Raw genomic sequence first — 26,539 nt, forward strand, 5'->3', positions numbered from 1 at the left:
CTGGGCCTTGGTTCTTGTGTATAAAATGGGGGGACCCTAGGAGGCAGAGGGCCCAGAGCTAAAAGACATCCCCTGGGGAGAGAGGGGAATAGTGGAAGTCAGCCGCCCAGCCAGAGCCTGTGGCGTTTTAAAACCCAGAGTCCCGAAGAGGGTTGTGTGCCAAGGTTGGGGAGAGCCGGGCTGCGGGCTGAGGTCAGAGTGCACGCTGGCCTGGCAGCTCTGCCAGGAGGGGCACACTGAGGAGCTTGGAGTGGCCCCTTCTCCACCACCCCCTGAGCCCAACAAGCACTCAGGTGACAAGAGTGTGGAGTTTGGACTCAGGCCGAACTGGGTTTGCATCCCTGCTCCTCAGCCACTAGCCGAAGAGCTCGTGTAGCCTTTCTGAGGGTCAGGTTCCACGTCTGTAGAGCCGGCAGTGCTGTTCTGAGGCTTCAGTGGGAGAGGGAGGCTTGTTGACTGGCTGCCCGGGCGTCATTCAGTCTTCAGCACGCTGTGAATTACACTCCATTGTCATGCCCAGTTTACAGATGGGAAAACTGAGGCACAGAGTAGAGCACCTGGGTGTAGGAGGCATACAGAGACTGAAGCTGTCCTTGTTATTATTAACTGGCTGCTCTTGGGGTTTGAGTCTGAACATCAAAGACCCTAAAGATAGAGAAAAAAAGAAGAAAGACGTGCCTCTTGCCTTCTTGGGGAAGGCCCTGAGCCAGATGTGGAGGGGAGCCGGGCTGGTTCTGGGCTGGGTTTCCTGGGCTGGTGCTTCCCCTGGGCAGCTGGGAGTGCTTCTCGGGGAGCAGTGGTGCCCCTGTTGGCTTCGTTATTTTTTGCCTGCAGGGGCCTGAATGACCTGTGCTGGTGGTAAAACATTCCTTGGGCTGACATTGTAATCACACTGCAAGGGACGCTTGAAATTATATTCGCATTTGGGAAGCTAATTTTAAATAACGTTTTTCTTTCATAATTATATGCAATCAGCCAGCCAGTGTTATTGGGGGTTCTCTTTTTCCCTCAGCCAAGAGACCATCTGCTTTTCTCTTCCTGCCCCTCCTCCCAGCATGCAGTAGTAGGCCACCTCCGTGGGAGAGGGACCACCAACCCTTGGCTGTCTAGAGGCCCAGATGAAACCTTTCTTTGGTGACTGATGGGGCAGCGGGAGAGAAGTGGAGGGTGGTGCAGGCTCTGGCTTGGGCGACTGGATGGGTGGGAGTGTTTGCTTTCCAGATTGAGGCCCAGGTTGGTGGAGAAGGTGATAGAATATGATGCATTGTTGTAGGATGTTGTAGGATTCTGTGGATGCAAGTGACAGAAAACCCAATTCAGATGAGCTTAAGCAAAAAGAAAATTTTTTGCTCAGGGATGCAAATGGTACAAAAACAGCCCTTCAGGGCCCCAGACATACCTCCTGCCCCTCTTGATCCTCACCATGGATCAGCCTCCATGATCTTTTCTGAGTTCTTCAGCTGCCCTAAGCTCCTTCTACCTCAGGACCTTTGCACATGCTGTTCCTGCTGCTTTGCAGGCTCTTCCCCCCACCACACATCTGGCTGCTCCTCAGCCTTTTGATCTCAGCACAGTCCCCCCTTCTCTGTCAGTTCCTCGAGTGTTCCTTTCAGAACATGTCACAGCTTGTTGTACTTACTTCAGTTGTTTGCTTGTTCACCCTCCCCTCTATGCTGTAAGCTCCTTGAGGACTGTGTGTGTCCACCATGCTGGGCATGTAGTAGGTGCTCAAGAAATAGGCATGAAATAAATGAATGAGTAAAAGAATGCCTTGGATGGAAAGCAAGCCATCAGGAGGAATCTGGTTTAAGAAAACCTTGGCCAAAAAAAAAAAAAAGAAAAAAGACAGTCTCCTCTCCCCACCTCCTGCAAATTGGACCCATTCTTCTCTATCTTGAGTTCTTATCCTGGCAATTAAGGTCATTCCTGGAGAACTGTCCAGCAGGTTAACATCCTGACTCAGGGAAGTGGGCCCCCCACTCCCCAACAAGGACTGGAACAGAGTGGGTTGTGTGCATTGTCCTTAGGTAAGGGGGCACCTAGGTCAGGAGAAGGCACTCTTTACTGGCCCTTCCAGTTGGGGTTTATCTCCTTGGGCTCCTCGGCCACCTTCTTCTTGGGCTGCCCTCTGTGTGAGGAAGAGGCTTCCAGTGCTGTGGATGGTGGGCAGGGGTGGTGATGTTCCAGCGTGGGCAGGTGGGGGAGGGCACGGAGCCAGGTGTGCTGGGGCAGACGGGGTGCGTGAGGAGGTGGGCACCTGCTGCAGAGGTCTTGAATGCTGGGGGGGTGGCGAGGGCAGCTGAAGGAGTTGGGGGGCAGGGAGGGGATGAGTCACGTCTTAGATGTAGAGGGTCACAGGCTGGACCCCTGGGAGGTGGGCAGGGTCGGCAGGATGGTGGCCTATGGTCCTGGTGGCCCTCGGGACGGAGGCCTGTGTCTCTTGGGGCGGGGAGGCTGCCCTTTGCTGGTACTGAAGCGTTCTTCTCCTCTGGCTGGACTCGGGGCTTCCTCTTTTTGGTGTTTCTCACTTCTGCCCAGGGCACCGGCTCTTGGCTTCGGGTTGGCGGCTGCTGTGACACCCTGCGTGGGGCTCTCGGAGGGATTTCTTCGGCTGTTTGGGGCCTGTTGCCATGGCTCCCAGCTGCAGAGCCTGGCAGGGTGGGAGGCCGGGCAGGAAGGAGGTGGGGCACGTGCCTGCCTGCAGGGAGGAGGCTCTGGGGCTTCAGCTTTTGGTGGTGGGGCCCTCTGAGGCCCCGGGCTCGTTCTCTCCTCCTCGGGGGGCCCAGAGGGCCGATTGCTCCTTCTCCTTGGGGGTCAGAAACCTTTAGAGATGGGGAAGGCCTCCTAAGACGTTAGCCCCATCCCCTTCCCCATGTACCTGTCTCCCTTCTGTGACACGGGCAGCCAGCCTTGGCTTGAATCCATCCTACCACGAGGCGGTCACCACCTGCCTGGACAGCCTTGCTTGGGGAGCCGGCAGCCTCTTCTACAGTTGAGCCGAAATCTGCTTCCTTGTCCCTCTGCTTTGTAGGAAGGGTTCCTCCTGCTTGGAAAGTGTGGATTTCAGGTGACACAGTGGCCTGAAGGAGCTGTCAGCCCCTTGGAGAGGGGAAAACAGGCGTGCTGGCTCCCCTTCCCTCTGGGCCTTGGGTGACCCAGGCGTGTCCTGTCCCCACTGCACAGTGGTCTCGGGATGCCTGTGGCCAGTCACAGCTCCTCAGGAAGCCCCTTCTGGGCTGTTGACCCTCAGGCCTCCCAGGGGCCATGACACTCCTCCTCCAGGCTCCTGGGGGTCAGGGGTCTGAGGAAGGATTTCAGCCCAGACTTGGGGCAGTGGCTGGGCCGGGGGGAGGAGAGGCAGGTCTGTCCAGAACAAATCCTCCTCCAGAAATCCCAGAAACTTCACCCCTAGCAAACCTGGCTGGACCTGCACCCTCATAGATCACTGGACAAGGATGGTCTTTGCTGACAGACCAGACCTTAGACTGTGGTTCTGCTGTGGCTTGTTTGCTGTGAGTCTTTGGGTGAGTTCCTTTTCTTTTCTTTCCTTTTTTTTCTTTCTTTCTTTTTTTTCAATACATATGTATTTTTTCCATCTTTATTGAGGTATAGTTGACAAAATTGTAATATATTTAGAGTATATGATGTGATGATTCGATATTCCACATTGTGGAAGGATTAATTGAGTTAATTAACACATCTATCCCCTCACATATTTACTCCCCTTCCTTTTTTTGGTGAAAACAGTTAAGTTCTACTGTCAGCAAATTTCAGTTATATAATACAGTATTGTCAACTATAGTCACTGTATTATTCATTAGATCCTCAGACCATATTCTTCTGATAACTGAAAGTTTGTCTCTTTACCAACCTCTCCCCATTTCCTCCTGCCCCCAGCCCCATCCCCAGCCCCTGGAAACCACCATTCTGTTCTCTGTTTCTTTGAGTTTGATTTTTTTTTTTTTTTTTAAGATTCTGCTTAGGAGTGATACCATGGAGTATTTGTCCTTCGCTCTCTGGCTTTTTTCACTTAGCATAATGTTTGGGTGAGTTTCTTAACCTCGCTAAATGTCCTCTCTTGAAAAAATAGGACAGTCACACCCCCTAATGCAGCCTTTGAAATGAATGCTAAGTGGCCATTGTTGCACATCTCATAGGCCCCTCCTGGCCCCCGCCTCCTACCCCTGCCTCTTCCTCCATCCCCTTTTTCCCTGAGTGGGGAGTGAGGGGCTCAGGAATTACAGGTGTTGCCAATCATTTGTTTGGGTTGTATCCAGGCCTTTGGAACCTTCCCTGAAATTTGAGGGTCTCAGAGGCACCAGATGAAGCCACTGCTTGTTTCTAGAATTTGCTGCTCAGTGTATCTGAAGTGGGCAGGGGCCAGGGCCTGACATCCCGGGCCTGTAAATGGGGGCTCTGCAGGCCCTCTCTGGCCCCAGTGTGCCTAGGTGCTGGGCTCAGGCCCCAAACGCCTCAGTTTGGGGAGTGTCTCTTGCATCCACTTGGCAGCTTGGAGCCGTGGCCTTTGCTGGAGCCAGGTGGCCTTGGAGCGGAGGGTGGGGAGGCCTAGGTGGTCTGGGCATTTCTCATAGACCTTGAGGTGGACCCAAGGGTCAGGAATATCACCCCTTCCCCCAATTTACAACCAAGCCTTCCAGGCCTGGGGCCTTAGGTCTTCGCCACCCAGGCCCTGGGCGCCTCTTCCCATCAGGGACCCATGTCAGTGTTTGGTTATATCCATTGCCCCTTTGGAGTCCTGCGGGCACTGTGCGCGCTGAGCCCCAGCCTCCTCCTTGGTGACTGTCGAGATCCCCAAAGAACCTCTGGACAAATCTTAATCTGCCACCAGCCCACACGTGGGCACTTTGAGGGAGTGTCTGAGATTCCGGGGGTGGCAGAGCTGCGAGAGCCTTGTTGTTGGGATAGACAGAATAATGTCCCCCTCCGCCCAGTTGTCCTCAGAACCTGTGAATATGGTCCCTTACGTAGCAAAGGGACTTTGCAGATGTGATTAAGGTCAAGGATCTTGAGATGGGGAGACTATTCTGGATTATCTGGGAGGGCCCAGTGTCATCACAGGGGTCCTTATAAGAGGAGGGTCGGAGGGAGATGTGACAGTGGAAGCAGAGGTCAGAATGATGTGGCCACAAGCCAAGGAATGCAGGCAGCTTCTAGAACTGGAAACGGCAAAGGCATGATTTCTCCCCAGAGCCTCCAGAAGGAGCACAGCCCTGCTGACCCATTTTAGACTCCTGACCTCCAGAGCTGCAAGAGAATACATTTGTGTTATTTTCAGCCCTACTTTGTAGTAATTTGTTACAACAGCAATAGGAAATGAATATACTGTTCTGATGCACTGCCTTTTTCAGAACCGGTCAGAAGGGACTAGGTCAAGGTCAGAGCCAGGCTCTGACTCCCTGCCCTTAGTCACAGACCAATGGGTAAGGTTGTTACTTGACTCCCTGGGTCTGCCTTCCCACCTCTCCCTCATCCTGCAAGTAGTTGGGGGTTGGGGAAGTATTTGAATAAGGTGCTTGTGGTTTAAGTTTTCAGAGATTGGGGTTGGGGCTAACCTCACCTTTGCTTTGATGTGACAGCAGCCTTGGTGCTGTGGCAGAGGGGCCCAGGGAACCCCAGTGCCCAGGGGCCCTGGCATTGCCCCAGCTGTAGCTGGTGCTTGGCAGCCTTCTCCCGGCACGCCTTGGCAGCCCCCCTCCTGGCCACCCCTGGGGCTCAGCTCAAGCAGCAGTCTTCAGAAACCTTCCCGTGCTCACCGCCATCCCCCAGGGGCTTGCTGTGTTCAAGGGCCCCGTGGCCACCGGCACCTCTAGGCAGGGCTTGTGGCTTGGGGGTCCCTCTGTTCCCAGGCCAGCCCAGAGCTGGATGGAGAAGGCCAGCAAATGTTTGATGGCAGTCAGACAGGGAACTCTGTGCTGCTGTGCTTGCAGTCCAGCACAGCGGCTGGGCAGAGATTCCCCCCCGCCCCCCAACCATGGTGGCTCAAAGAACCCTTCTCTTGGTCTTGGATTCCAGCCCTCGGGCAGGAGGGAGCTTTCAATTGTAAGGGAGTGCTAGCAGCAGGATCTGGGTGGATGGAGATATTTGATCTGCTCTGGAATGCAGCCTGTAAAAGAGTGTCAGCATCCCAGAAGCAGTCCTGGGACGCACACTTGTGCAGTTATTTTGAGAGCGTGTGGTACCTTGAGGATAGGTGCTAAAAACAATTCAGAACTTCTTGGGCAGGCTTCTCCCTCCCCCAGTGGGTCCAAAGGGCAGAAATATCAGCACAGGGATTCCTGTCTCCCTTCCTGCTGGAGCTTACCTTGTTCACTGGGCTGATGTTAAAGTGACTTCGCATTCCTGGGAATAAGAAACTGCTCTGAAGAGAACCGACTGAGTCATTAGCCCTGAGGCAGGCCGACTGACTGCTGGGGCTGGGGGTGGGGGAAAGCGCTGGAACCAGCCCTGCCTGATGCCCCTGTGGGTCTCCCGCTCCTAGGGCCCATCCTTAATTACGAGAAGGAAAAAATTTTAGCACCTGCAAGGGGGTAGTGAAAGACCTAAAAAGAATTTCAAGTAGAGAATTTTTATATTGAAAAGCGGAGGCGTTAAGGGAATTTCAACATTTATTTTCAGATAAAAAGTCAGGGCGATTTCTAATCTGAAATGTGACACTTTGAATGCAGCAGAACACATTCTTGGGTAATCTCCACCCCTGCCTCAGTTTCCCCACCCTGAAAGTTGAGGGGGTGGGGTTTTAAAGTGCCTCAGCCCCTGTGCCGCCATGTGCCTCCATAGCAAAGGCCTTTTGGCCCTGGTGGTTCTGTTTTCCTCCTGGAGATGCCGGGAAGGTGAGTCACTAGCTCTGCCTCTTGCCCACATCCTGGGTTCATGAGGAAAAGCCAATTCCAGGCATCCCATGGGCTCGTTCTAGGTTGGAAGGGACACGCTGACTCATGCCACGGCGGGGACCCTCTGGCCCACCTCCTGCAGGTGGGGCACCTAGTCAGGGGGAAGGTCTTCAGTTACCGGAGGTGGGGACTGTCCAATCAGGGGAAGGGTTTTACATTCCCCCTGACCTCCCACCTGCCCCCCCCCCCCCCGAGAAAAAAAGACATGCTAGCTTCCAGTTTATCTGGTTCTTTCTTGGAGCTGTCCAAACAATTCAAATGTTTGCACTGGCTTTAAAATTCTCTTCGTATGTTGCCTTTGTATTGGGCCATTTCGCTTTCTGGCGCTGCTAAGAGAAGACAAATCCAAATTACGAAACCATCGACAAGTGAACCAGGCTGACAAGTGAACCAGGCTGCCGAGGACGCTGACCGGCAGGGGCACTGAGGGATGAACTGGAGGCTGTCAGTCTCATTCAGGAAGTGCTTGCAGAGTACCTGCCAGGTGGGGGGTGTCGGTGGTGGGCACGGGGCACTGGAGTAAAGAACAAACTCTCAGACCTCAGGGGCTCACGGCCCAAAACTGAGCACAGAGCAGTCTTTTATAAAGTGTCCATGGCTGTGTGGCTAAAGAGCCATTATTTCTGCCCAGGGAAGGGGCAGGGAACAGCCTCTTGGCAAGTATGATGTTTGAGCTTCCCCTGATGGATGAGCAGGAGTTTGCCGGAGGAGGAGGGGCATTCCAGCAGAGGGAACAGCTTGCGCAAAGGCACAGAGTTAGGTCAGGCCTGCGTGTTTTTGTAGCATAGGGTCTCTCTTGGGGGAGTTTGATGAAAGGAGGGACTTGCGCTACTCCCCCCACCCCCGATGCCTTGTGTGCTGCGCCTCCAAATGCCTTGTGCTAGGTATTGTGCTAGGAATCTGGGGTGTAGACAGAGGGCACAAGCCCCGTTTCCTCAAGGAGCGTTGATCAGTCAGGTTAGGCCCGGTTAGGCTACAATAACAGGCATCCCTGAGAGGTTTGCAACAACAGGTTTATTTATAGCTCATTCAGAGTGCCCTCTGGGCCTGCGTGACTCTCCAGGGCTGGCGGCCTCCCTGGGGTGGCTCAGTGCTGGTCCTCTGCATCTCGGCATTTCTCATTCTCGGCACTGTGTTGCAGATCATTCTCTGTTTAAGGGCTGTTCTGTGCCTTGTAGGGCCTCTACCCTCTGGATGTCAGGAGCACTTCCCCCACGTGTGACCATCAAAAATGTCTTTGGATGTTGCTAAATCTCCCCTTGGGGCAAAATTGCCCCGGTTGAGAACCACTGCTAAGCTGAAGTTGCTCTTAATAGAGTTTTTTCTGGTTCCCAGCCTGGCTTCATAGCTGCCCAGCCATGTTTCTTTCCAGGAGTGGGTCTGGGATTGCTTTGGGGGCCGTCTGTGCCCCCGTGCTCCCACAGTTGCTGAGGGCCAGGAGGACTGGCTGGAGAGCCGACCACTGGCCATCGGATGCTTCTACTCAGGAGTGACACGGGTCACTTCTGTGCACATTTCCTTGGCCAAAGCAAGCCACATGGCTGTGCCTAGCCTGGTGAGTGAGTGAGTGTGTGTGTGTGTGTGTGTGTGTGTGTGTGTGTGTGTGTGTATGTATGTCCAGGGGAGTGCCCAGGAGGAGGAGAGCTGTCATATTGGTGGTCACCATTAATGTCCACTTTACTAGCTCTTAGCCTAGCAGGGGTCAGCGGCACGGAGCCAGGCGTCCTTCACATCCATGCTCTGTGCTGTGGTGTGGGGTCTCTGAGGAGGACGGGAGCCAAGGAGGGCTCCTAAGGAGCTGTCCTCGAGCGTGGGTTAGGTGGTGATGCCGGTGTGGCATTGGGGCGGTGGGGACAGCGTGTCCCTCTGCGCACTCGGGTGAAGGAGAAGGCCCAGCCGCCTATTCGGGGAACCCTGAGTCCTCGGGAGACATTTCAAGGGCCCTGCCTTCTGCAGGCTGGGGAGAGGAGGGGGCAGGGGGTTTGCCTGCAGGCCTCGTGGTGCTAAAGGGCCTGTTATTCGGGGCTCCTGAAATCTGGTAATTACCAAGCTGTGCTACATACAAATGGCTGGGATGTGAATGTGCCTGGCTTTCCACTTATATAATTATACACTTCCCGTCTCTAAGTGGTTTTTAGCTCTGGTGCAGGTGCAGCTTCTTTCTCCCTGCCCGTTGGCATGGGGGAAACCTGTGTTTCCGGGTTGATCCCCTCTGCTGTGAAATTGCTCCGAGGCAGCCTGGCCAGCCTCCCTCCCCAGCGGGGTTATCCTTCCTCTGCTGTCCGCTGTGGCCAGCCCTCTGCTCTGGGTGGGAGGCAGGTGGCTGTGGCTTTGCATATCGTGAGAAAGCAATTCTTTTTTTTTTTTTTTTTTTTAAATTAATTAATTTATTTTTGGCTGCGTTTCATCTTCGTCGCTGCGCGGGGGGGCTTTCCCTAGTTGCGGAGAGCGGGGGCTACTCCTCATTGCAGTGCGCGGGCTTCTCATTGCGGTGGCTTGTCTTGTTGCTGAGCATGGGCTCTAGGCGCGTGGGCTTCAGTAGTTGTGGCATGCGGGCTCAGTAGTTGTGGCGCACGGGCTTAGTTGCTCCGCGGTGTGTGGGATCTTCCCGGACCAGGGCTCGAACCCGTGTCCCCTGCATTGGCAGGCAGATTCTTAACCACTGCACTACCAGGGGAGTCCCTAAAGTTTTTTTTTTTTTGATGTGGACCATTTTTAAAGTCTTTTATTGAATTTGTTACAATATTGCTTCTGGTTTTTTTTATGTTTTGGTTTTCTGACCGCGAGGCATGTGGGATCTTAGCTCCCCAACCAGGGATCGAACCCCTACCCCCTGCATTGGAAGGCGAAGTCTTAACCACTGGACCACTAGGGAAGTCCCAAGAAAGCGATTCTTGATGAACCCAAGGGCCCCCTTTTTGGCAGACTTCACTCTTATTTGGTCGCTGCTCTGCTCTCTCAGAGCACCTGGAATTCTCCCAGCTGTCACGGGACTTTTCTTTCCTTGTTGGTCAGAGGGTACCGCTGTCTCGGCCTAATCCCCTCTTCCCTGCTGACTCACCATTGCATGTGCTTCGCTTTCCCGCAGCCCTCGGTTCTCATACTTGCCCTGGAAGGTCTGGAAAGGTCAGACCCATTTAACAGATATGAAAGCTGAGACCCGGGGCTGCTCAGCAACACGTCCTGTGCTTGCTGCTGGTTTTCGCAGGCCCCGCTCTGCTGTGAGGCAGGCCTGCTGGTGTCCCAATGTGTACCTTGTTACCCTTCCTGATGCCACACCCAGCGGCTGAGCCTCAGGCCTTATGGTGGCCTCTGAGTGGTTTGGGCTGGTGCCTCTGGATGGTCCTGCCTCCCTGGCTTCTGGGACCTTGCTCTTTTCTAGTCCTCTTGCTTTTGGTCCTCTTCGCTGGACTCCTGTCCTGTATTGTCCCCCCTCTCTACGCCGTGTCATTTGGGGTAATTTTTGTCGTCTTCAGGAAGTGGGTGCTGCTCTTACTAAGCTCTGCTATATTAAGCAAGACAGTGGCCAGTGACAGAAACTCAAAATCCACAACTGAAAGTCCAAAGAGGGCAGGCTCTAGGCCGGCTGGATTGGGGCCTTGCCCTCTGGCAAGGGAGTGCTGGCCTTTTCTCCTGGCGTAGCCTCCTTCTTGAGAGCCTGCCCACGGCGTCCTCTGACGTTTCCAGGACGTGCCCTTCGTGCTGCTGGCAGTGCCCCAGGACCCGTCCTGGAAAGGCCCCGGGCTGGTCTGGCTTGGGTCCCGCACTCATCCTGCAGCTAAGTGAGGTGCCAGGCCACGTGCCTACCCCCGGAGGGGCTGCAGCCCCTCAGTTTTCTGTTTGCCCACCAGAATCACATGGATAGAGGAGGGGCAGTTCTGAGAGGGCAGGAAGGCCGGGCAGAACAGAAGTAACAGGCCCCCAGCCCCAGCGTGGGCCCAGCAGTCCTGTGCGGTGGGGTCCAGGATTCTCCTCGCTTGACAGGTGAGGAAAGTGAGGCACGAGGTACAGTTGTGTCTGGTTCCGCGTTCTCCTCGTGGGGACGCCTCCCACCTCTTTCACGTCTGCCTGCCTCCCAGACAGGCCTGAACTGTTTGCTCAGCTCAGTGGGGGCTTCTGACCACCTCCTGGCACCACCGTGGTCAAAAAATGGAGAAGTTGCCATCTTCCTGCGACGCTCCCTCCCGGTGCTGGCGTGTGTTCTCAGCCTGCTGCACCCAGACTGTGAGCATCACAGCTGGCTCTGGTTCTTTCATGACCTTTACTCCTGTCCCCAAGGCCTGGAGGGGCTGCCCCTGAACGAACAAGCCCCCGCCCCTTCCCGGGCATGTCTGGTCCTGCTGCTCCTCAAGCGGCAGGAGTTGCTCCTCGTGGACGAGCGGCTGTTCCACACCTGGCAGCTCCTGAGGACACCTGGGAGCTGCACGAGCCCCGAGTTCCTCTCAGACCCTGCCCTTCGCCTCCTGAATCAGAGGCTTTGGGACCGGACCTTGAATTTAGTATTTTTGACAAGTTCCAAGGGTCATTCTTAGTCATCTATCCTGGCATTTGGAAGCCACTGGCCCATGGGGTGACACTCTGGGCCCCTGGGCTGTGCCCAGCCTGCATCTTCTATCCACTTCTCATGGCCCCCGCCTGCCCTCTCAGTGGGGCTTATGCTTCCACACTCCCAGATGACTTTTGGGAAGGGGGGGACACTCCTTGTGTTATTCCTCTTTAACTTCTTCTCCCCAGTGTCTGTCTGTAGTTGCCCTTCAGTTTTTGTTCGAATGGCAAATGCTGCCTCCTCCTTGAAGCCTTCTCTGATTGCTCTGTCTTCTCCCCTGAAAAGAGACTCCGTTTTGTAAGTATTTTAAATTCCCCAAGGGTATGCTCTCCTTGGTCGTCTGGAGAGGGAGGTCCCTTTTGCAAAATGGATCCTCCCTTATGGGATATCCAGCTTTTGGAAAAGCACGTTTATATTATGAGTTGTGAGGTAGACCTCTGTCCAAAACTTACTAATCCAATATTTATCAAGGAAATGACAATTTTAGAGCCTGTATTTTCTTGAGGTGCAGGTTTTAAGTAAAATTCTTTAATTATTTAACTTTTATTGTTACTTTTTCTATAATTTTAGAAGTAGTATCTATGCTCATTGTCGAAAACTTAGAAACTACCAGAAAATGAAAAGAACCACACATCACTTTACTGCTGCAGCCACAGTTAACACTGCAGTGTGTTCCCTCCCCATCTGTTTCCCCGGTGCCCGAGTATTTAAATGGGCTTAGAATCCAAACTGGATGCTCTGATGCGTGACAGTCCAGTGGCCCTGGAAGGGGTGTCATGGCAGCTCCTCTCTGAGCAGCACAGGGGAGCTTTTCTAGATAAATCCTGAGCTCCTCTTCTTCACATCATCAACTGGTCGATTGACCCATGCCTTCATCAGGCATCTACTTTATGCCAGACCCTGGGAATGCTGGCAACTGTTATTTTGTAAAAAATAAAAAAATATAAATTTCCCTAGTTTTGGGGCATGCGTTAGAGGCACCTGGCACAAAATTCAAGAAATGCACGAGGGTGCACAGTGAAAAGGAAGTCTCCTCACATCACCTCCCAGCCACCTTTGCCCTTGCCCTTGACTGGAGGCTGGACCACAACTATTTTCTGGTAGTACTTTCAGATTCGTTCTGCATATATGCAAGCATGCCTTTTTTGTCCTGGATGTTGTGCTTAACCCAGATAACTGTCTGCGGCCCACAGGGTTTGCATGTTGCTTTCCCGTAGCAGTGTCTTGGAGATAGCGAACGCAGTATGGGGCCTGGAGCACTTCCTTGTTCTTTTAACTGCTGCATAGTATTCCTTTGACTGCATGTAGTTTGTTAGTGGCCCCTCTTGGGGGGTTTAGGCGCTGGCAGGCTTTTGCTGTCTCGGGCAGTGTGGCAGTTAACATCCGCAGCCTGAAACGCTTTGCCCGTTCAAGTGTGTCTGTGGGGTGAGGTCGAGGAGCTGGGGTTTTCAGGAGGAGCAGTTTACTCAGTTGACGACAGGTTTGGTTTCTCTTCCCTTCTCCCCCTCCCGTCTCCCTCCCTCCTTCGCCCCCTCCTCCCGCTTCTCCTTTGGTGTCATGATTCAATTTCTGAACTTTCTGGTTAGGGCTGGGTTTCAGGAGCCCGCTGCTCGGGAAATGAACATTCTTGGTACCTTTGTTCTGCAGAAGTTTCAGGCGCAGAAGGGAGCCCCGGCAGGCTTATACCTTATTTTCCTGAGCGGGCGGTGATGGGGAGCGTGGCATCCCACCACCCTAGGGAACGTGGTTTTCCACTTGCGTCCCTAGGCTCCATTACACCGAGGCCCTGGCGCATGGAGACCAGGCTTGCGCTCTTGGCACCTCCTGAGCCAGCTGCGCCATGACTGCGTGGTGTGGGGAGCCCAGCTGCAGAGCCAGCACCCACTCTCCTGAGGCAGCCGGGCCTCAGCTTGCCGGTCAGAGTAATGGGCAGTCACCGCGGAAGGTGCCGCGAGCGCTCAGTGGGCCTTAGCTCCTCTCACCACGAGGGTGTCTGGTGTACGTGTGGCCGGATGTGTGTGGAAAGGGGACCCGAGCCCTCTCTTTTCTGCCAGAGGCGCAGTTTATCCTGTTCTTGGTGCTCTGAGCTGCAGAGAAACTGCACTGGCTCCTGGGAGCTCAGCCCCACTTGAGGTTGTCAGTCTGTCCTCGAGACCACTTTTTTTGTTTCTTTTATTTCACGTGTCCCGTCTGTTTTCAAAGGGAGAGTCCTGTTTGTTTTTTAGGACAGGGGTAAGGAGGGTGGGAACTGTCTGGGCTGATGTCTGATGTGGATGGATCGGAAGTGACCGCAGCTGCCTTCCTAAGGACATGAGAGCCACGCGCCGGGATAATCTGGATGCCGAGAGAATTAACTCAGAAGGAGAAGCCAGGCCGGGCCCGGCGCCTGGCAGAAGCCCTCTCCACCTGGTGTGGGTCACGTACACACGGGCCTGTCTCCTGCAGGCCGTCTGTCTGTCCCCGAGACTCGTCACCTGAGGCTCCCCCCTCAGCTGTTGAAGATCCCCATCCAGGGCTGCGGATGGGGACGGGCAGGGTGAGGAGGCACGCTGAGCCCAACCTAGCCAGTCACAGTCACAGGCCAAGTGACCGTGGCAAGTTACTGTCACCGATGCTCCCTGGGGGCCAGGACGGTCTGGGAATGAGGCAGGGGCTCTGGGGTGTCCACAGGGCTCAGAAATGAATGGTGTGGGTTGTGAGCCGACGCCTGGATGTGACATGGGTTCCAAGTGACGCTGTCTGTCCCCCTGCCGTGGGCTCTGGTGGCCCAGGGCGGTGCTGTCGTGTCCAGCCCGTCCCCTCATGAAATCATGGAAGCAGATGCATATCGGCTGCCATTCCTTCCAGAACTGCAGAGAAAGCTGAGTGACGGCGAGGACCCTGAAAGCATCAACTACTGTGGTTTTCAGATTGGGTTCCTCGGGGCCCGGGGTCCTGGGAGGTGTTGGGTGTGGAGGGCCGGGCAGCCGGGCACGCCCTGCAGTGTGACCTGGTCACCCCCTGCTGCGTCTTGCTGTCTTACGTGGTGGCCTCCTTGTGAGTTTCCGCTCTGTGCCCCGGCGCTCGGAAGGTGCTGGGAAATGCTCGTTGGAGGAGCTCAGTGACAGCCGTGAGGGTTGGCGGGCGTCACCCCCGCTGTGCCGTGTGAGGTGCCGCGCCTGCTCACCGTGGCCTGGAGGTTCCCCTGGGGCTTTGTGTCGTCTCCTCCCTTAGGCTGTGAGCCTCTCGGGGGCCTGAGCCATGGCTGTTTCATCTGTATTATCCCCCAAGGGCCAAGCCGGGCACAGGAACCGAGCTGCGGCTCCTGCATCTATGTTCAGGGGCGTCTGGATGCCAGGCGGGCGCACAGCGAACTTGCCCAGACCCTGCTCCAAGGAGGGATTGAGAGCGAGAGGGCCCCAGGCCCTGACCTCGCCTGATCACAGCCTCCTCTGAGCGTCTGTGGGGACTCAGCCTCTGTTCTCAGGAAAGCGCGCACGGCCCGGGCTGTTGGCGTGCTGTCTGCGGTCCACACGCGCTCCGCCCCCAGGGGACAGCCCGTCGGTGCTCCGGAACCACGGGCTGGGAAGCGGTGCCCCAAGTTCACCCGGTGTGTGCAGGCCGGGAGAGGACATCGTGAGTCAGGGAAGGCTTCCTGGGAGAGCGTCTGTCGGAGCTGAGTCCTGAAGGCTGGGATGGAGGGTGGAGACCGAGGCTTGGAGATGCCACGCCGCCCTGTGTGTCCTGAACCGCTTGCAGTAAGGGCTGTGGGTAGGGGAGTCGGCAGGGAGCCTTTGTGTGCTGCTCTAGAGACGCGGACCCCAACCCAGGCTCCACGGGGTGGGGTGTGTGAAGGCACGCATGTGGGAGCACAGCGGCCCTGGGATTGTGTGGGGAGACACGGGGAGGTCCAGGCCTGGAAGGATATTGGCGAGGACCGTGGTGGTTGAACCAGGCTCAGAGGGCGGGCAGGGTGTCAGTGGGGCAGAGATGGCCAGCAGCGGACGAGCAGCCAGGCAGGACTGAAGGGCCTGGGGCCTCTTGCACGTGGGAATGTGGATGGGCTGCGGTGGGATGGGCTGAGGCCGGCCTGAGGGACTGGGCCAAGGGGTCCGACCTGACCCGGGAGGGAGTGGGGTTGGGGGCTTGGGTTAAGGCCATCGGTGGTGGTGGGGTCTTGGGGTGGTCCAGGCTGGAGCTGCGCCCACGAAGCCTTGGCCCCGGGATTGGCGTACGGGACGGCTGGCCGTGAGCGGCCTCCAGCCAGCTTCCTCTGGGCACCCAGCCCTCTCTTTCAGCCGGAAGGTGGCTTTGAGGACTGGCTAGGAGTTCATAAACCTCCCCCTTGAAAACAAGGCCGTTCTGGGGACCATGGCCTGAGAGGTGCAGCTGCAGTCTCCTCGCTGCTCTGCCTCCAGCTGGCCGTAGTGAAGTTTCTGGAAGGATGCTTCCTGCCTGCTGGAGTAACCTGTGTCTTCTTTGTTTTTTTCCACAGGAAGCGAGGGATAGAAGTCGTGCAGGTGAGTACAGACCACACCCTTGCCGTTGTTCAGCTGGGGGGGCCTTCAGCGTTCACTGTTCCTCCCTCCCTGAAGAGTCTGGGCGCTTGGCCTCTCCTTACGTGCTCTCGTTTTTAACTTCTCTCCCTGTGCAGTCGACGCGATTGCCGCTCCAGCGGGACCGAGCTGGAGCTGGCGGTGTGTCGGGGTTGAGGAACTGCTCTGCTTTGCTGGTGCGGGAGTGGTGGCACCCTTGGCGGGCGTGGGGATGGGCAGGGTGAGGGGCGTAGCCACCCAGCCACTCGTCCTGCTTCCAGATGCTTGCCCGGCTCTGCTGCGGGAGCTGCAGCCCCCAGGGCCTCTGCTTCGGCTGTTAGAGCTCCGGGGAGGAGCCTTCTCCTGCACTGGGCCATTCTTTTTTTTTTTTTTTAAAATGTGTAGTGATAGCAAGTTTTTAAAATTTATTTTATTTATTTATTTGGCTGTGTTGGGTCTTCATTTCTGTGCGAGGGCTTTCTCTAGTTGCAGAGAGCAGGGGCCACTCTTCATTGCGGTGCGCGGGCCTCTCACTGTCGTGGCCTCTCTTGTTGGGGAGCACAGGCTCCAGATGCGCAGGCTCAGTAGTTGTGGCTCACGGGCCCAGTTGCTCTGCAGCATGTGGGATCCTCCCAGACCAGGGCTCGAACCCGTGTCCCCTGCATTGGCAGGCAGATTCTCAACCACTGTGCCACCAGGGAAGCCCTATTTATTTATTTATTTATTTATTTATTTATTTATTTATTTATTTTTTTTGCTGTGTCGGATCTTAGTTGTGACATGCGGGATCTTCCGTTGTGGTGCGCGAGCTCAGTAGTTGTGGTGCGAGGGCTTAGTTGTCCCGCAGCATGTGGGATCTTAGTTCCCCGACCAGGGATCGAACCTGCGTGCCCTGCATTGGAAGGTGGATTCTTTACCACTGGACCACCAGGGAAGTCTGGACCATTCTTGTATTATGGCTGACGTGGTATCATCTTCTCCACCGATGCTCCTCCCCCGGCCCCAGGGTTCGTCCCCCTCCCCCTCGTCACCCCTTTTCTGCTCTCAGTGGCCACATCTGATCTTCCCGATGTGCCCCTGGCCCCTGGAGTGTGGACTGAGTCAGTGGGGGCTCCTGACCCCTGTGTTGCCTCACCCTGAGTTGGACTGGGGTCAGGAGCTCACTGGGGAAGGAAGGATGGTTGGAGAGAGGAGCTCTCCCGGGGGGTGGGGTGGGGCTTGCCCTGTGGGCTCAAAATAGATGACAGGCTCGGACCGCAGCAGTAATGCCGGGAGGTTGGATCTGCCTGAGAGTGGGGAGGGACGGGGGGTCACGCCAGGGGATCCCTCTGGCCAGCTGCACTTGTCCTGGCAGTGCCGACTCACGGGGGATGGGAAGGGGGCCACTGCTCTCTGTGTCGGCATGAAGGTTCCCTCAGCTCTTCGTCAGGGGCAGGCTGTGACATTTGCTCCGGAGGTTTTGCCTGCTCCCTAGCAGGTAGCAGTGGGTCTTGGTGAGACCCGAGGGTGGCCTGGCTGTGCTTGCTGTCGCCCTCTCTGTCCCCGTCCAGGGTGAGTCTGCCTGTCTGTGCAGCTCGGCTGGCAGCCCTTCTTCCAGCTGTAGCTGCAGAGAGGGTAACCCCGGCCGGGGCTACCTCAGGACCGATGGGGAGCCTGGCCCTCCGATAGAATATCTGCGGTAGGTTTTCATAAAAGCCTGCTGAGAAGCTTTCGGAGCCCTCCGTGTTAACTCCGGCCCCAGTCCCCCTCCCCACACCTAGCAGGTTCGGTGGGTGTTGGTCTCAAGCTGCTCTGCTTCTGGGACGAGGGTGGGGCTGGTTGGTGGGGTGAGGCTGGGTGCCTCTGTCTGGCTGCCAGAGTGGCCGGCTGCTGAGTTCTTCCTCCTGGCCTCGCTCTTCATAGCTTGTGGGTTGAACTTGTCACCCCAAGGCTGAGGTTTGTTTTGGGAGAGGAGGTAGTTTCTAGAAGCCTCTGAGCAGCTGTGTATTTTTCATCCTGCCTCTTCTTGGCTCTGCAGTTTCATGATCTGCACTGAACTTTTCTGTGGACCTCAGTTTCTCCATCCATCAAAAGGGGGAGGTCTGAAGCATACTAAAAAGTATGCTTTCAGTGCCATTTCTGATTGATTAGTAGTGGGTACCTGGAGGATTCTAAAATCCGTGAATGGCTGAGGACAGGGATTGATTGGTAATGCCTGCTAGGGGTCCAATAGTGGGCAGAGGAGGTGCAGTTGTATTTGTGTCATTCTGGAGCTAGGTGTCTCCTAGCTAGGTGTCATTCTGGAGCTTAGGTGTTTCCTGCTCCAGGATGCTTTGGCTTAGTTTTGTCTCTCAGTCCTTTTTAACGGTTACCTTGGAAGCCCCCAGATCCTTTGTAGATGCTCCTATACCCACCACCAAGGCCTAGACCCGTAGTTGGAGCGATCGTTGGAGGTTACTGTGTGAAGGGCCAAGTGCTTCCCTGAGGTTAGCTACAGCCTCCCATCAGGGTCCATGAGGAAATTTCTGTTGGGAACTGTTTTTAGAGGAAATGAATTCATGTGCTCACGAACAACCACTGCTTAAAAGGTGAAGAAATATGCTCTACCCCCAATACCTGATTTCTGTTCACACCAGATCCCGGACTATAGCACAGTGGGATGCCACCCCTCCCACGGGAGGGGAGAGGAGGGGGGACGGGGGGGGGTGCCTTGGAGCTTCAGGATGTGAGGGACAACCGAGGGGTCAGTGTGTTCGCTTTACATGGCTTCCTGGGAAGATGAAAACCTTTAATCCACTTTGTGGGTGGAATGAGAAACTGAAGCCATTGTTTTAGAATGTACCAGGCAGAAAAAGAGTTATGAAATCTTTTTTGATGGGCCTACTGTTCATTTTGGTGATGACTTGAGGGAGGAAGTAGTGGCTGGGGACCAGTGTGAAGGCAGGCTGGAAGCTTTCCATGCCGACATCTAAAAATAAAACCCACCACGACACCTCTCTCTTCACCTCCTCCTGGCATCCCCGCGTGTTTGGAGAACTTGAAATTTCAAGACATAGAGAAAAGGCTCTTTGCAAAAATTGGAAACCAAGCCACTTGGCTGGTTTTTTTCAAAATCAGCTGAGCCTCTGTGCACCAGACCACAGGCTGGTGGGCCACTGGCTGCTGGAGATGGGGGTTTGCCAAGTCACTGGGTGGCAGTGACTGAAGAGGTTGAGAGTAAGCATGCCACCAGCCTCCACCCAGTATTTCCTGTGTCAGGTGCTCTGAAGGACATTGTCCCATTTTGTGCAGCCACCTGGTAATGTGAGTGGTGTTTTCACATCCATTTTAGAGATTAGGAAACAGGTTCAGAATGTTGTGACTTCCCTCAGGGAACTCAGCTGGTAAGCGGTCGAGTTGGATTTGAGTGCAGTTGGTTTGTCTGTAAAGCCCATGGTTTTTCTGATAACTCAGTCTCCCCTGCATGTTAATAGATGGCTCGGTTTAGTACATGCTTCCATACCTGTTATTACCTGGGCTTTGGCTACTATTTAAAAAAAGCATGCTGGGACCTAGGGTCAGGAACCAAGACTGTAAAATGATGGTAAGACCTGCAGTGTTTGTCTTGGTCACGAGAGTTGTTCTTCCAGCTATTGAATGGCAGTAGTAACACTATGGGTGCTAACATCTATTGGGCACTACTGTATACCAGGCAATGATGCCATTTAATGGAAGGAAGCATTTGTGTGTAACCTCTCCAAGGAGGGGGTGGGAGCACATTTAAGAAAGTGACTCTTGCAGATCCTCAGCCTCCTCATGTGTTAGTTCCCACAGCTGATCTGCTTGGGAAGGAGCTTGTAAACTCTCCCATCGGCCCTCCATCCATCTCTACAGAGGCAGTGCACGTAGTGGGGGTGGGAGCCAGATGGCCTGGGTTCATGTTTCTGACCGTCTGACCTCGGGCCAGTTTCCTAACCCCCAGGTGCCTCAGGCTCCCTGTCTGTAAAATGGGGATAATAGTGGTGCCTGTCCCCTGGGATGGTTGTGAGGACGAATTGCATTAATTTGGGTAAAGCAGTTGGCACCGTGCCTGGCACACTGGAAGCTGGTTGTCTACAGGAGAAGCACACACTCTCATTACCCACAGGCAGATCTGAACGTGGTGTGTGACCCTGGGGCATACATCCTTCTTGGGCGCCATGTGACTCGTTGTTAGGATGCTGGGCAGGTGAGGTAGTTCCAGTTCTTTGCTTGCAACAGAATTGAAAGAGGGCCTGATTGAGTTGTCAGCTGATAGAACATTAAAAATGAGTTTTGATAATAAATTACTGTAATTCTTGCCATATAATTCTAAAGGAATTCAGAGAATTCGCTATGGTAAATCTGTTTCCTTTCCACTTTTAAAACTTATTTGAATAGGTGGTTTCAGCACTATAAAAATTGAAAAATGGAGATAGAATTGATAATAAACACTGCTTTATTCTAGCAGTCGGTAATAGTCATCTCTGGATATGTGAAATAATTTTAAAAAATTACCTTTCATCTCTTCTGAGATGTATTTCTAATAAGGTTTAATTTTTATGATTATTACTTATACAAATTTATAATATATTTCTGTTATATTGATCAATTATGTACTAATAGTAATTGTAATAATAATTCAATCCAGAAGAAAAATTTTGACACTTAGAGCTTTATGGTCAAATGAAATTAAAAAATTAAGACATTTATATCCTTTTTTTTTGGCCTTGTACTACGATAGACTAATCAATGAAAGGCCTTCAAACATGAAATACATTGATAGTGGAAACATCTCTGAGGGATGTGGATTGGAAATTGGAGTTTGAGGAGGCAGAAGGAGCCTTGCTATCTTTCCACGTGTTTAAGAAGCGTCCGATTCTGTAATTTTAAGATGGATGATGGTGGATCTCAAATCGCTATGGTATTTAGATTCCACTAGATCCATTTAAAAGAGAAACAGTAACAGTTTTATTTTGAAATGTTAATATTTACAGTATGTTGGAAATTACATCCTCTACAAGTATTTAAACTTACGATGAGAAATTTTAGATGTCAACTTGAAAATGTGCAAATTGATATACAGTTTTAAACATTTATTTTGGGGGGTTTGGTTTGAAGGCCACTGCTTTAGAGCGTTACCCCGTTTGCTTCCCAGAACCAGGCTCTGAGGCAGACACCACCTCGGAGAGGGGGGACAGCAGGCCGGCTCTCAGGCCATCAGAGGCCCCGCTGGGACTGGGCCACTCGGCCTCTGGGGCCTGTGTGTCTGCTGAGACTCAGAAAGGCTTTGACAGTGGGCTCGTCTGCAGGCCAGCTGACCTCCCCTAACATGGGTCTGTTAGGCCAAGTGATGCTTGATAATAATAAACACCTGCCGTTACCTGCTCAGGTGGCGTGAGAAGCCCCAGGTGAGCCCGAGTCCAGCAGGGCTGGGAGGAGTGGAAGCCCTGCTCTGTGATCAGGGCTGGGACTCGACTAGAGCAGAGGGGGAGAGTGGGACAAGATGCCCTCCACCCCTGTGTCCTCAGGGGCCACCTGTCATGACAGTGATGGTCGCAGGTACCTGTTTGCCTCAGTTGTCTCATCTGTACTATTGTGATGAGGGTGCTGGACGCACCGGGCCCCTTGACTCCTCCATTTCAGGTGTTACCAATTGGCCTTGCTGAGCCAATGAGGTGAGGGCTCCTCATAGCCGGCAGGTACCGATTGGGAAGACTGGGCCCCCCCTTGCAGCAGGATTCAGCAAACCTTTACTGGGTGCCTGCTGTGTACCAGGCTGCAGGTGCTGGGGACTCACACGGGCCCAGGCCCCATCCCTGCAGCTCTCTGAAGTCTGCAGTTGGCAGCCAGGGGCCAAAGTGCTGGGGATCATGGGCACAGGCACGGAGGAGGGTCCTGACCCCACCTGGTAAGTCAGGAAGGCTTCCTTCCTGGAGGAGGGCAGGGTGAGCCTGGCTAGTGGCGATGAGCCTCGTCCACCTGACAGAGCCCGGCTGAGAGGTAGGTTCGAGCCCACAACCCCGCTCAGGGCTGGACCTGCTCCCGAGGCCCTTCTCCTCCCGAAACAACTAGGTGCTAAGGTGACCAAGTGCTGAGCACGGCACAGCCGTCACGGCCCTTCCACCCAGTGAACCTTTGTTGGGAGAAAACATTCCTTGGCCACTTGGGTCATCTGTGGCCCGGGGCTCTGCTGAGGGCTGGGCAGGAGGCTTGCGTCAGCCTTGCAGGACGCCTTCCCCTGGGAGCATTTTCCACTCTGACCTGATCTGTGGGGAAGGCTTGGGAGGGAAGCCTGTGAGTTCTCCGTCCCTGGACCCCATCGCCCCTTTCTAGGGCAACCCTGAATTTCGTGGAAGAAGATCCGGAGAGAACAACGTGCCTACTGCCCTGCCCACCTCCAGCCTTGGCATCCTCAGGAACATGTATATCGCATCCCACCCCCTGCCCGCCAGGTTCCGAGGGCTGTCTTTCACCAGTTATCTTCAAAGCGCCAGGGGAGAGGGAGATGGCTGTTAGCACGAGAGGGGTTGGAGTCTTAGTTTAAAATGCAAGTGAGCAAGCTGTAAGTGTGAGAAGCACAGTTGCTGGTTCGAGATTCATTGTCCTCCTTACAAATTCCTTGAGAATTCAGACATTACGAAACCCCAGTCTCTGGAGCAGCCACTGTTTCTCAAGCCGGTGAGGAAGTAAATACATTTCCCCAGCTTGCAAAAGAGTGAAGGGTGGGCTGCAGGCTTTTCCTGGGGGTTACTGCAGAGTTGTTGCCCACTTGAGATGTTGGAGTTCTTTGTGTGTTCGTCTCCCCCTTTCTGCACGGAGCATTCAGGGCAGGAGGTTGGGTGGCAGAGGATAAAGCAGAAGAGGAAAGGCTAAGAAAGAGAGACAGACAGAAAGACGCCGAGAGCAGGCCACATGCCCAGGGCTGACGGAGGACTGGGTGCTGGGCATCTGGAGTTGGAGGGGTGCAGTGACAGGGGCCCCGAGCACGTGGGCAAGCCTGGAGGGTGGGAGGGCTTGTCTGTGCCTTTGTGGGCCCTGCGAGGACACAGGGGCAGCAGGCATGAAAGCAGGGAGTGGGCGGGGGGCGGGGAAGGCCTTACGGGGAAGTTGATGCCTCTTGATACAGGATAAACGAGGCGTACGTGTGGGTGGGGAGGTGAGGTATTTGAATGTCATTTCGGGCAGGGAGCACAGCCTGTACGAGGACCCAGGGGCTGGGAAAGGGGGTCTTTTGACTGCCAGTGGAATGGTTTGGAAGTGCCGAGGCCTCGGCCGGCCGTGAAGGAGTCAGGAAGCAGCCAGGTCAAGAGGGCGGCAGGGCCAGCCCACAGGAGGGCCGGGTGAGCTGACCGTGGGATGCTGGGGGCATCAAAGGGCTTCTCCGTGGGAGAGGTGTGCACGCCAGTTAGAGGTGATGGGGGAGGGTCCCAGTGGGAGGGCACACGGTGGGGGATTAGACAAGCCGGGCTGGAGGGTGAAGAGCTGGGTCTTCTGGTTGGGGGCTGGGGCTGGAGCCTAACGGGGACCCTGGGGTCTGGCTGGAATGGACGCAGTAGTGGATGGCAGGGGAGACAGAGGGCGGGGTGTGGTGCCTGGGTTGGGGGGCGGGCGACAGAGAGTGAGGAGTCAGTCCTCAGACTAGGGGGTGCAGGAGGGGGAGCAGCGGGGAGCGAACGCTGGTTCAGACAGGTGTGTTGAAGGCAGGCAGCTGAGTTCAGTAGCTGCTTCCTCATTGAGAGCCGGAAGGAGAGTCACATGGCTGAGTGAGTGGTATGCCTTCCTCCAAGGATTATAGGTGCTGGATTCTCCATTCACCTTTAAAAAATGTATGTTATTTAGTTAATATTTTCACGATTCAAAAATTGTTTTAAGAAGTACGTTGTTAAAGGTGTCAAATGATTAATCCCCAGCTGGGTTCCCTCTGCCACCCACTCTCCCTCCAGAGTGGCCCAGCTGGCTGACCTTGGTGCCTCCTGGATTTTATTTCCAGGTAATTGGGGCCCAGGTAGGGTTGGACAGCTGTGAACATTCTTCCTTCCATCTGCTCCCTCTGCTGGGTGCTCTGGAGCCCAGTGTAAGGGGCTTGGGGAATATCGGTTGCCTTGGTGTTTCTTGGGCCCCTGACATCCTTGCAGCTGGAAGAGCCCAGGGCAGCCAGCTGGCCACTTCCTTATGGGCAGGGGCTTTCTGAAGGCCACCTGAGTATGACTCTGATGCTGACCTCTGGCAGCAGACCCCAGTACCTCCAGGGAGGGTGGTCATGGGACTGGGAAGTTGGCTCTGCACAGAATGTTTCCACGTGGCCGTTTGGGACCATAATTGGGATATAGATTGTTCTTGGCTGAGTTCAGCCTCCACATGGAATCCAGAGGTCTGGGTTTGAGTTTCCGTTAGTCTGTTTTCTGACTGTGTGTGATCTCACTTTCCTCATCTTTAAATTGCGATGACACTTAGCACGCAGGACCGAAGACGCCTAATAGAAGCTCAAGGATTGTGGGCTTATTTTCCCTGATCCTTTGTTATGAATGGTGTGGTTTATATGTGTGTAGGGCGGGGGATACAGCTGCAGGTGAAACTGTGCTGCTTAGAAAAATATGTTGTGCAAAGAATGTGATCTTTCTGTCCCCCTGCGAAAGTAACACTTTTCGGTTTCTAACTGTTGTGGATTTTAACTTAATTCCTTTTTAAAAGATAGATTTTATTTTTTAAAATTTGAAACACAGATATTTGTATCATTTTCAAAACTTTGAAAGTTGTTTTTATTCTCATTTACTTAACATATATTTAATGAATGGAGTTAGTCACATTTATCTGTAAGCATGATCATCAAAGTATTTTTATAATAGTGATACATGGGGCTGGGGAAGTATTATATGTTGGGGAGCGTACCAGCTGTTCATAGTAGCTGTTCAGAAGAGATCATATTTTGGAGGGCAGCGTGGGAAAATGACGATGTAAGTGCTGTCGACGTCTACTGAATGGTTTCAGTTCTGCCTGTTTTATTTTTATTCTTGAGCTTTTTAGGCTTGCTGTTACAAATAGCAACCATCTCCGGCGTCAGTGCAGTCCTGCGTGGCTTCAGAGGGCTGTGAAGCTCAGTTCTGGGGTGTTCTTTCCTGGCCTTTGACTCGCTGAGTCAACTTGAGTAAATCCTTGAACAGAAAGCACTCCGGCCAGGGAAGCTGGAATCCGGGTGCCTGGGTGGGCTCTGCGGGAGCCAGGTACCCACCCCCAGCCCACCCCCACCCCGGCTGCAGCACTGGTCCACACCACGAGTCAGGGTTCCATCTCCTCGTCCCTCTGCCGTTGGCGGGCCTTCCGATTTCACTGGCCACCTTGGGGGTTACAACAAGTAAGCACGTAAAAGCAAAAGGAAGAAGAAGCGTGGCGAAATAGGAAGGGCTTAAAAGGGATAGAAAGAGCCAGAAGCAAAGGTTCCGCTTTGAAAGTAGCCACCTGTTTTGAGGTTGTTCTGGGCTGAAGTTGTCTAGAGTGTTACTCAAAGTGTGGTGCCCCAGCCATTGCCTGGGAGCAGGTTAGAGGGCCAGCCCAGAGCTGCCGAATCCACGTCCCCAGGTGAGCTGGCAGCACGTTTCCAGTTGCAGAAGCTCCATTGCAAATAGTTGGTGCCCATTGGAGTTGGGGAGGGTGCACCTTCTGGGGCTGAGACTCTGTGTGAAATGGTGAATTGACTTGAGGACCCCGGCGGCACAGCTGGCACCGGGAAAGCAGGAGTGGACACGGGCGTTGCCTTCTGCTGTTTCGCGGACCACGAAACGTCCTTAAATCTTTCGGGGGCTAAGAAGCTGGCATCTCCCTCTCCAGCCCCCTCCCCACTCTCGTGTTTCTATTTGTGCTGTTAGACCTGTTCAGATGTCACCTTGCCAGTGACACCTTCCCTGCTCCCCCAGCAGACCTCCCCCCAAACTGGAGCTGCCTGAGGACGCGTGCTCCTGGGCCAGAACCCTCCTCTGTCTTTTTTTTTTTTTCATGGTATATCTCATTTTATTTATTTATTTATTTGGGTATAGTTTCTTTACAATGTTGTGTTAGTTTCTGCTGTACAACGAAGTGAATCAGCTATACGTATACATATATCCCCTCCCTCTTGAACCTCGCCCCCCACCCATCCCACCCATCTAGGTCATCACAGAGCACCGAGCTGAGCTCGCTGTGCGATACAGCAGGCTCCCACTAGCTATCTGTTTCACACGTGGTAGTGTATATATGTCAGTCCCAACCTCCCAATTCACATGTCCACACGTCCGTTCTCTACGTCTGTGTCTCTATTGCTGCCCTACAAATAGGTTCATCTGTACCATTTTTCTAGATTCCACATATATGCATTAATATACGATATTTGTTTTTCTCTTTCTGACTTACTTCACTCTGTATGACAGACTCCAGGTCCATCCACATCTCTACAGATGACCCAATTTCGTTCCTTTTTATGGCTAATATTCCATTGTATATATGTACCACATCTTCTTTATCCATTCATCTGCTGATGGACATTTAGGTTGCTTTCATGTCCTGGCTATTGTAAATAATGCTGCAGTGAACCCTCCTGTCTCTGAGGAGGGCAGCAC

At 53.9% G+C, this 26,539-nt stretch overlaps 1 protein-coding gene across 2 annotated transcripts in view; it reads left to right on the forward strand.

Annotated features, from left to right (window-relative positions):
• The window catches only part of ITPK1 (inositol-tetrakisphosphate 1-kinase), a 160,469-nt gene that overhangs the window by 24,221 nt on the left and 109,709 nt on the right, over nt 1–26,539 (forward strand). For both annotated transcript variants that reach the window (XM_068541316.1, XM_068541307.1), the window contains exon 2: nt 15,932–15,956. Coding sequence is in view for 1 of the 2 variants with exons in the window: in XM_068541307.1 (XP_068397408.1) it covers nt 15,932–15,956 (25 nt within the window). In the remaining variant the exon portion in view is untranslated. The remainder of the gene's footprint in view (nt 1–15,931; nt 15,957–26,539) is intronic.

The sequence above is a fragment of the Eschrichtius robustus genome, chromosome 1, assembly GCF_028021215.1.
Source record: "Eschrichtius robustus isolate mEscRob2 chromosome 1, mEscRob2.pri, whole genome shotgun sequence".
NCBI classification, from domain to species: Eukaryota; Metazoa; Chordata; class Mammalia; order Artiodactyla; family Eschrichtiidae; genus Eschrichtius; species Eschrichtius robustus.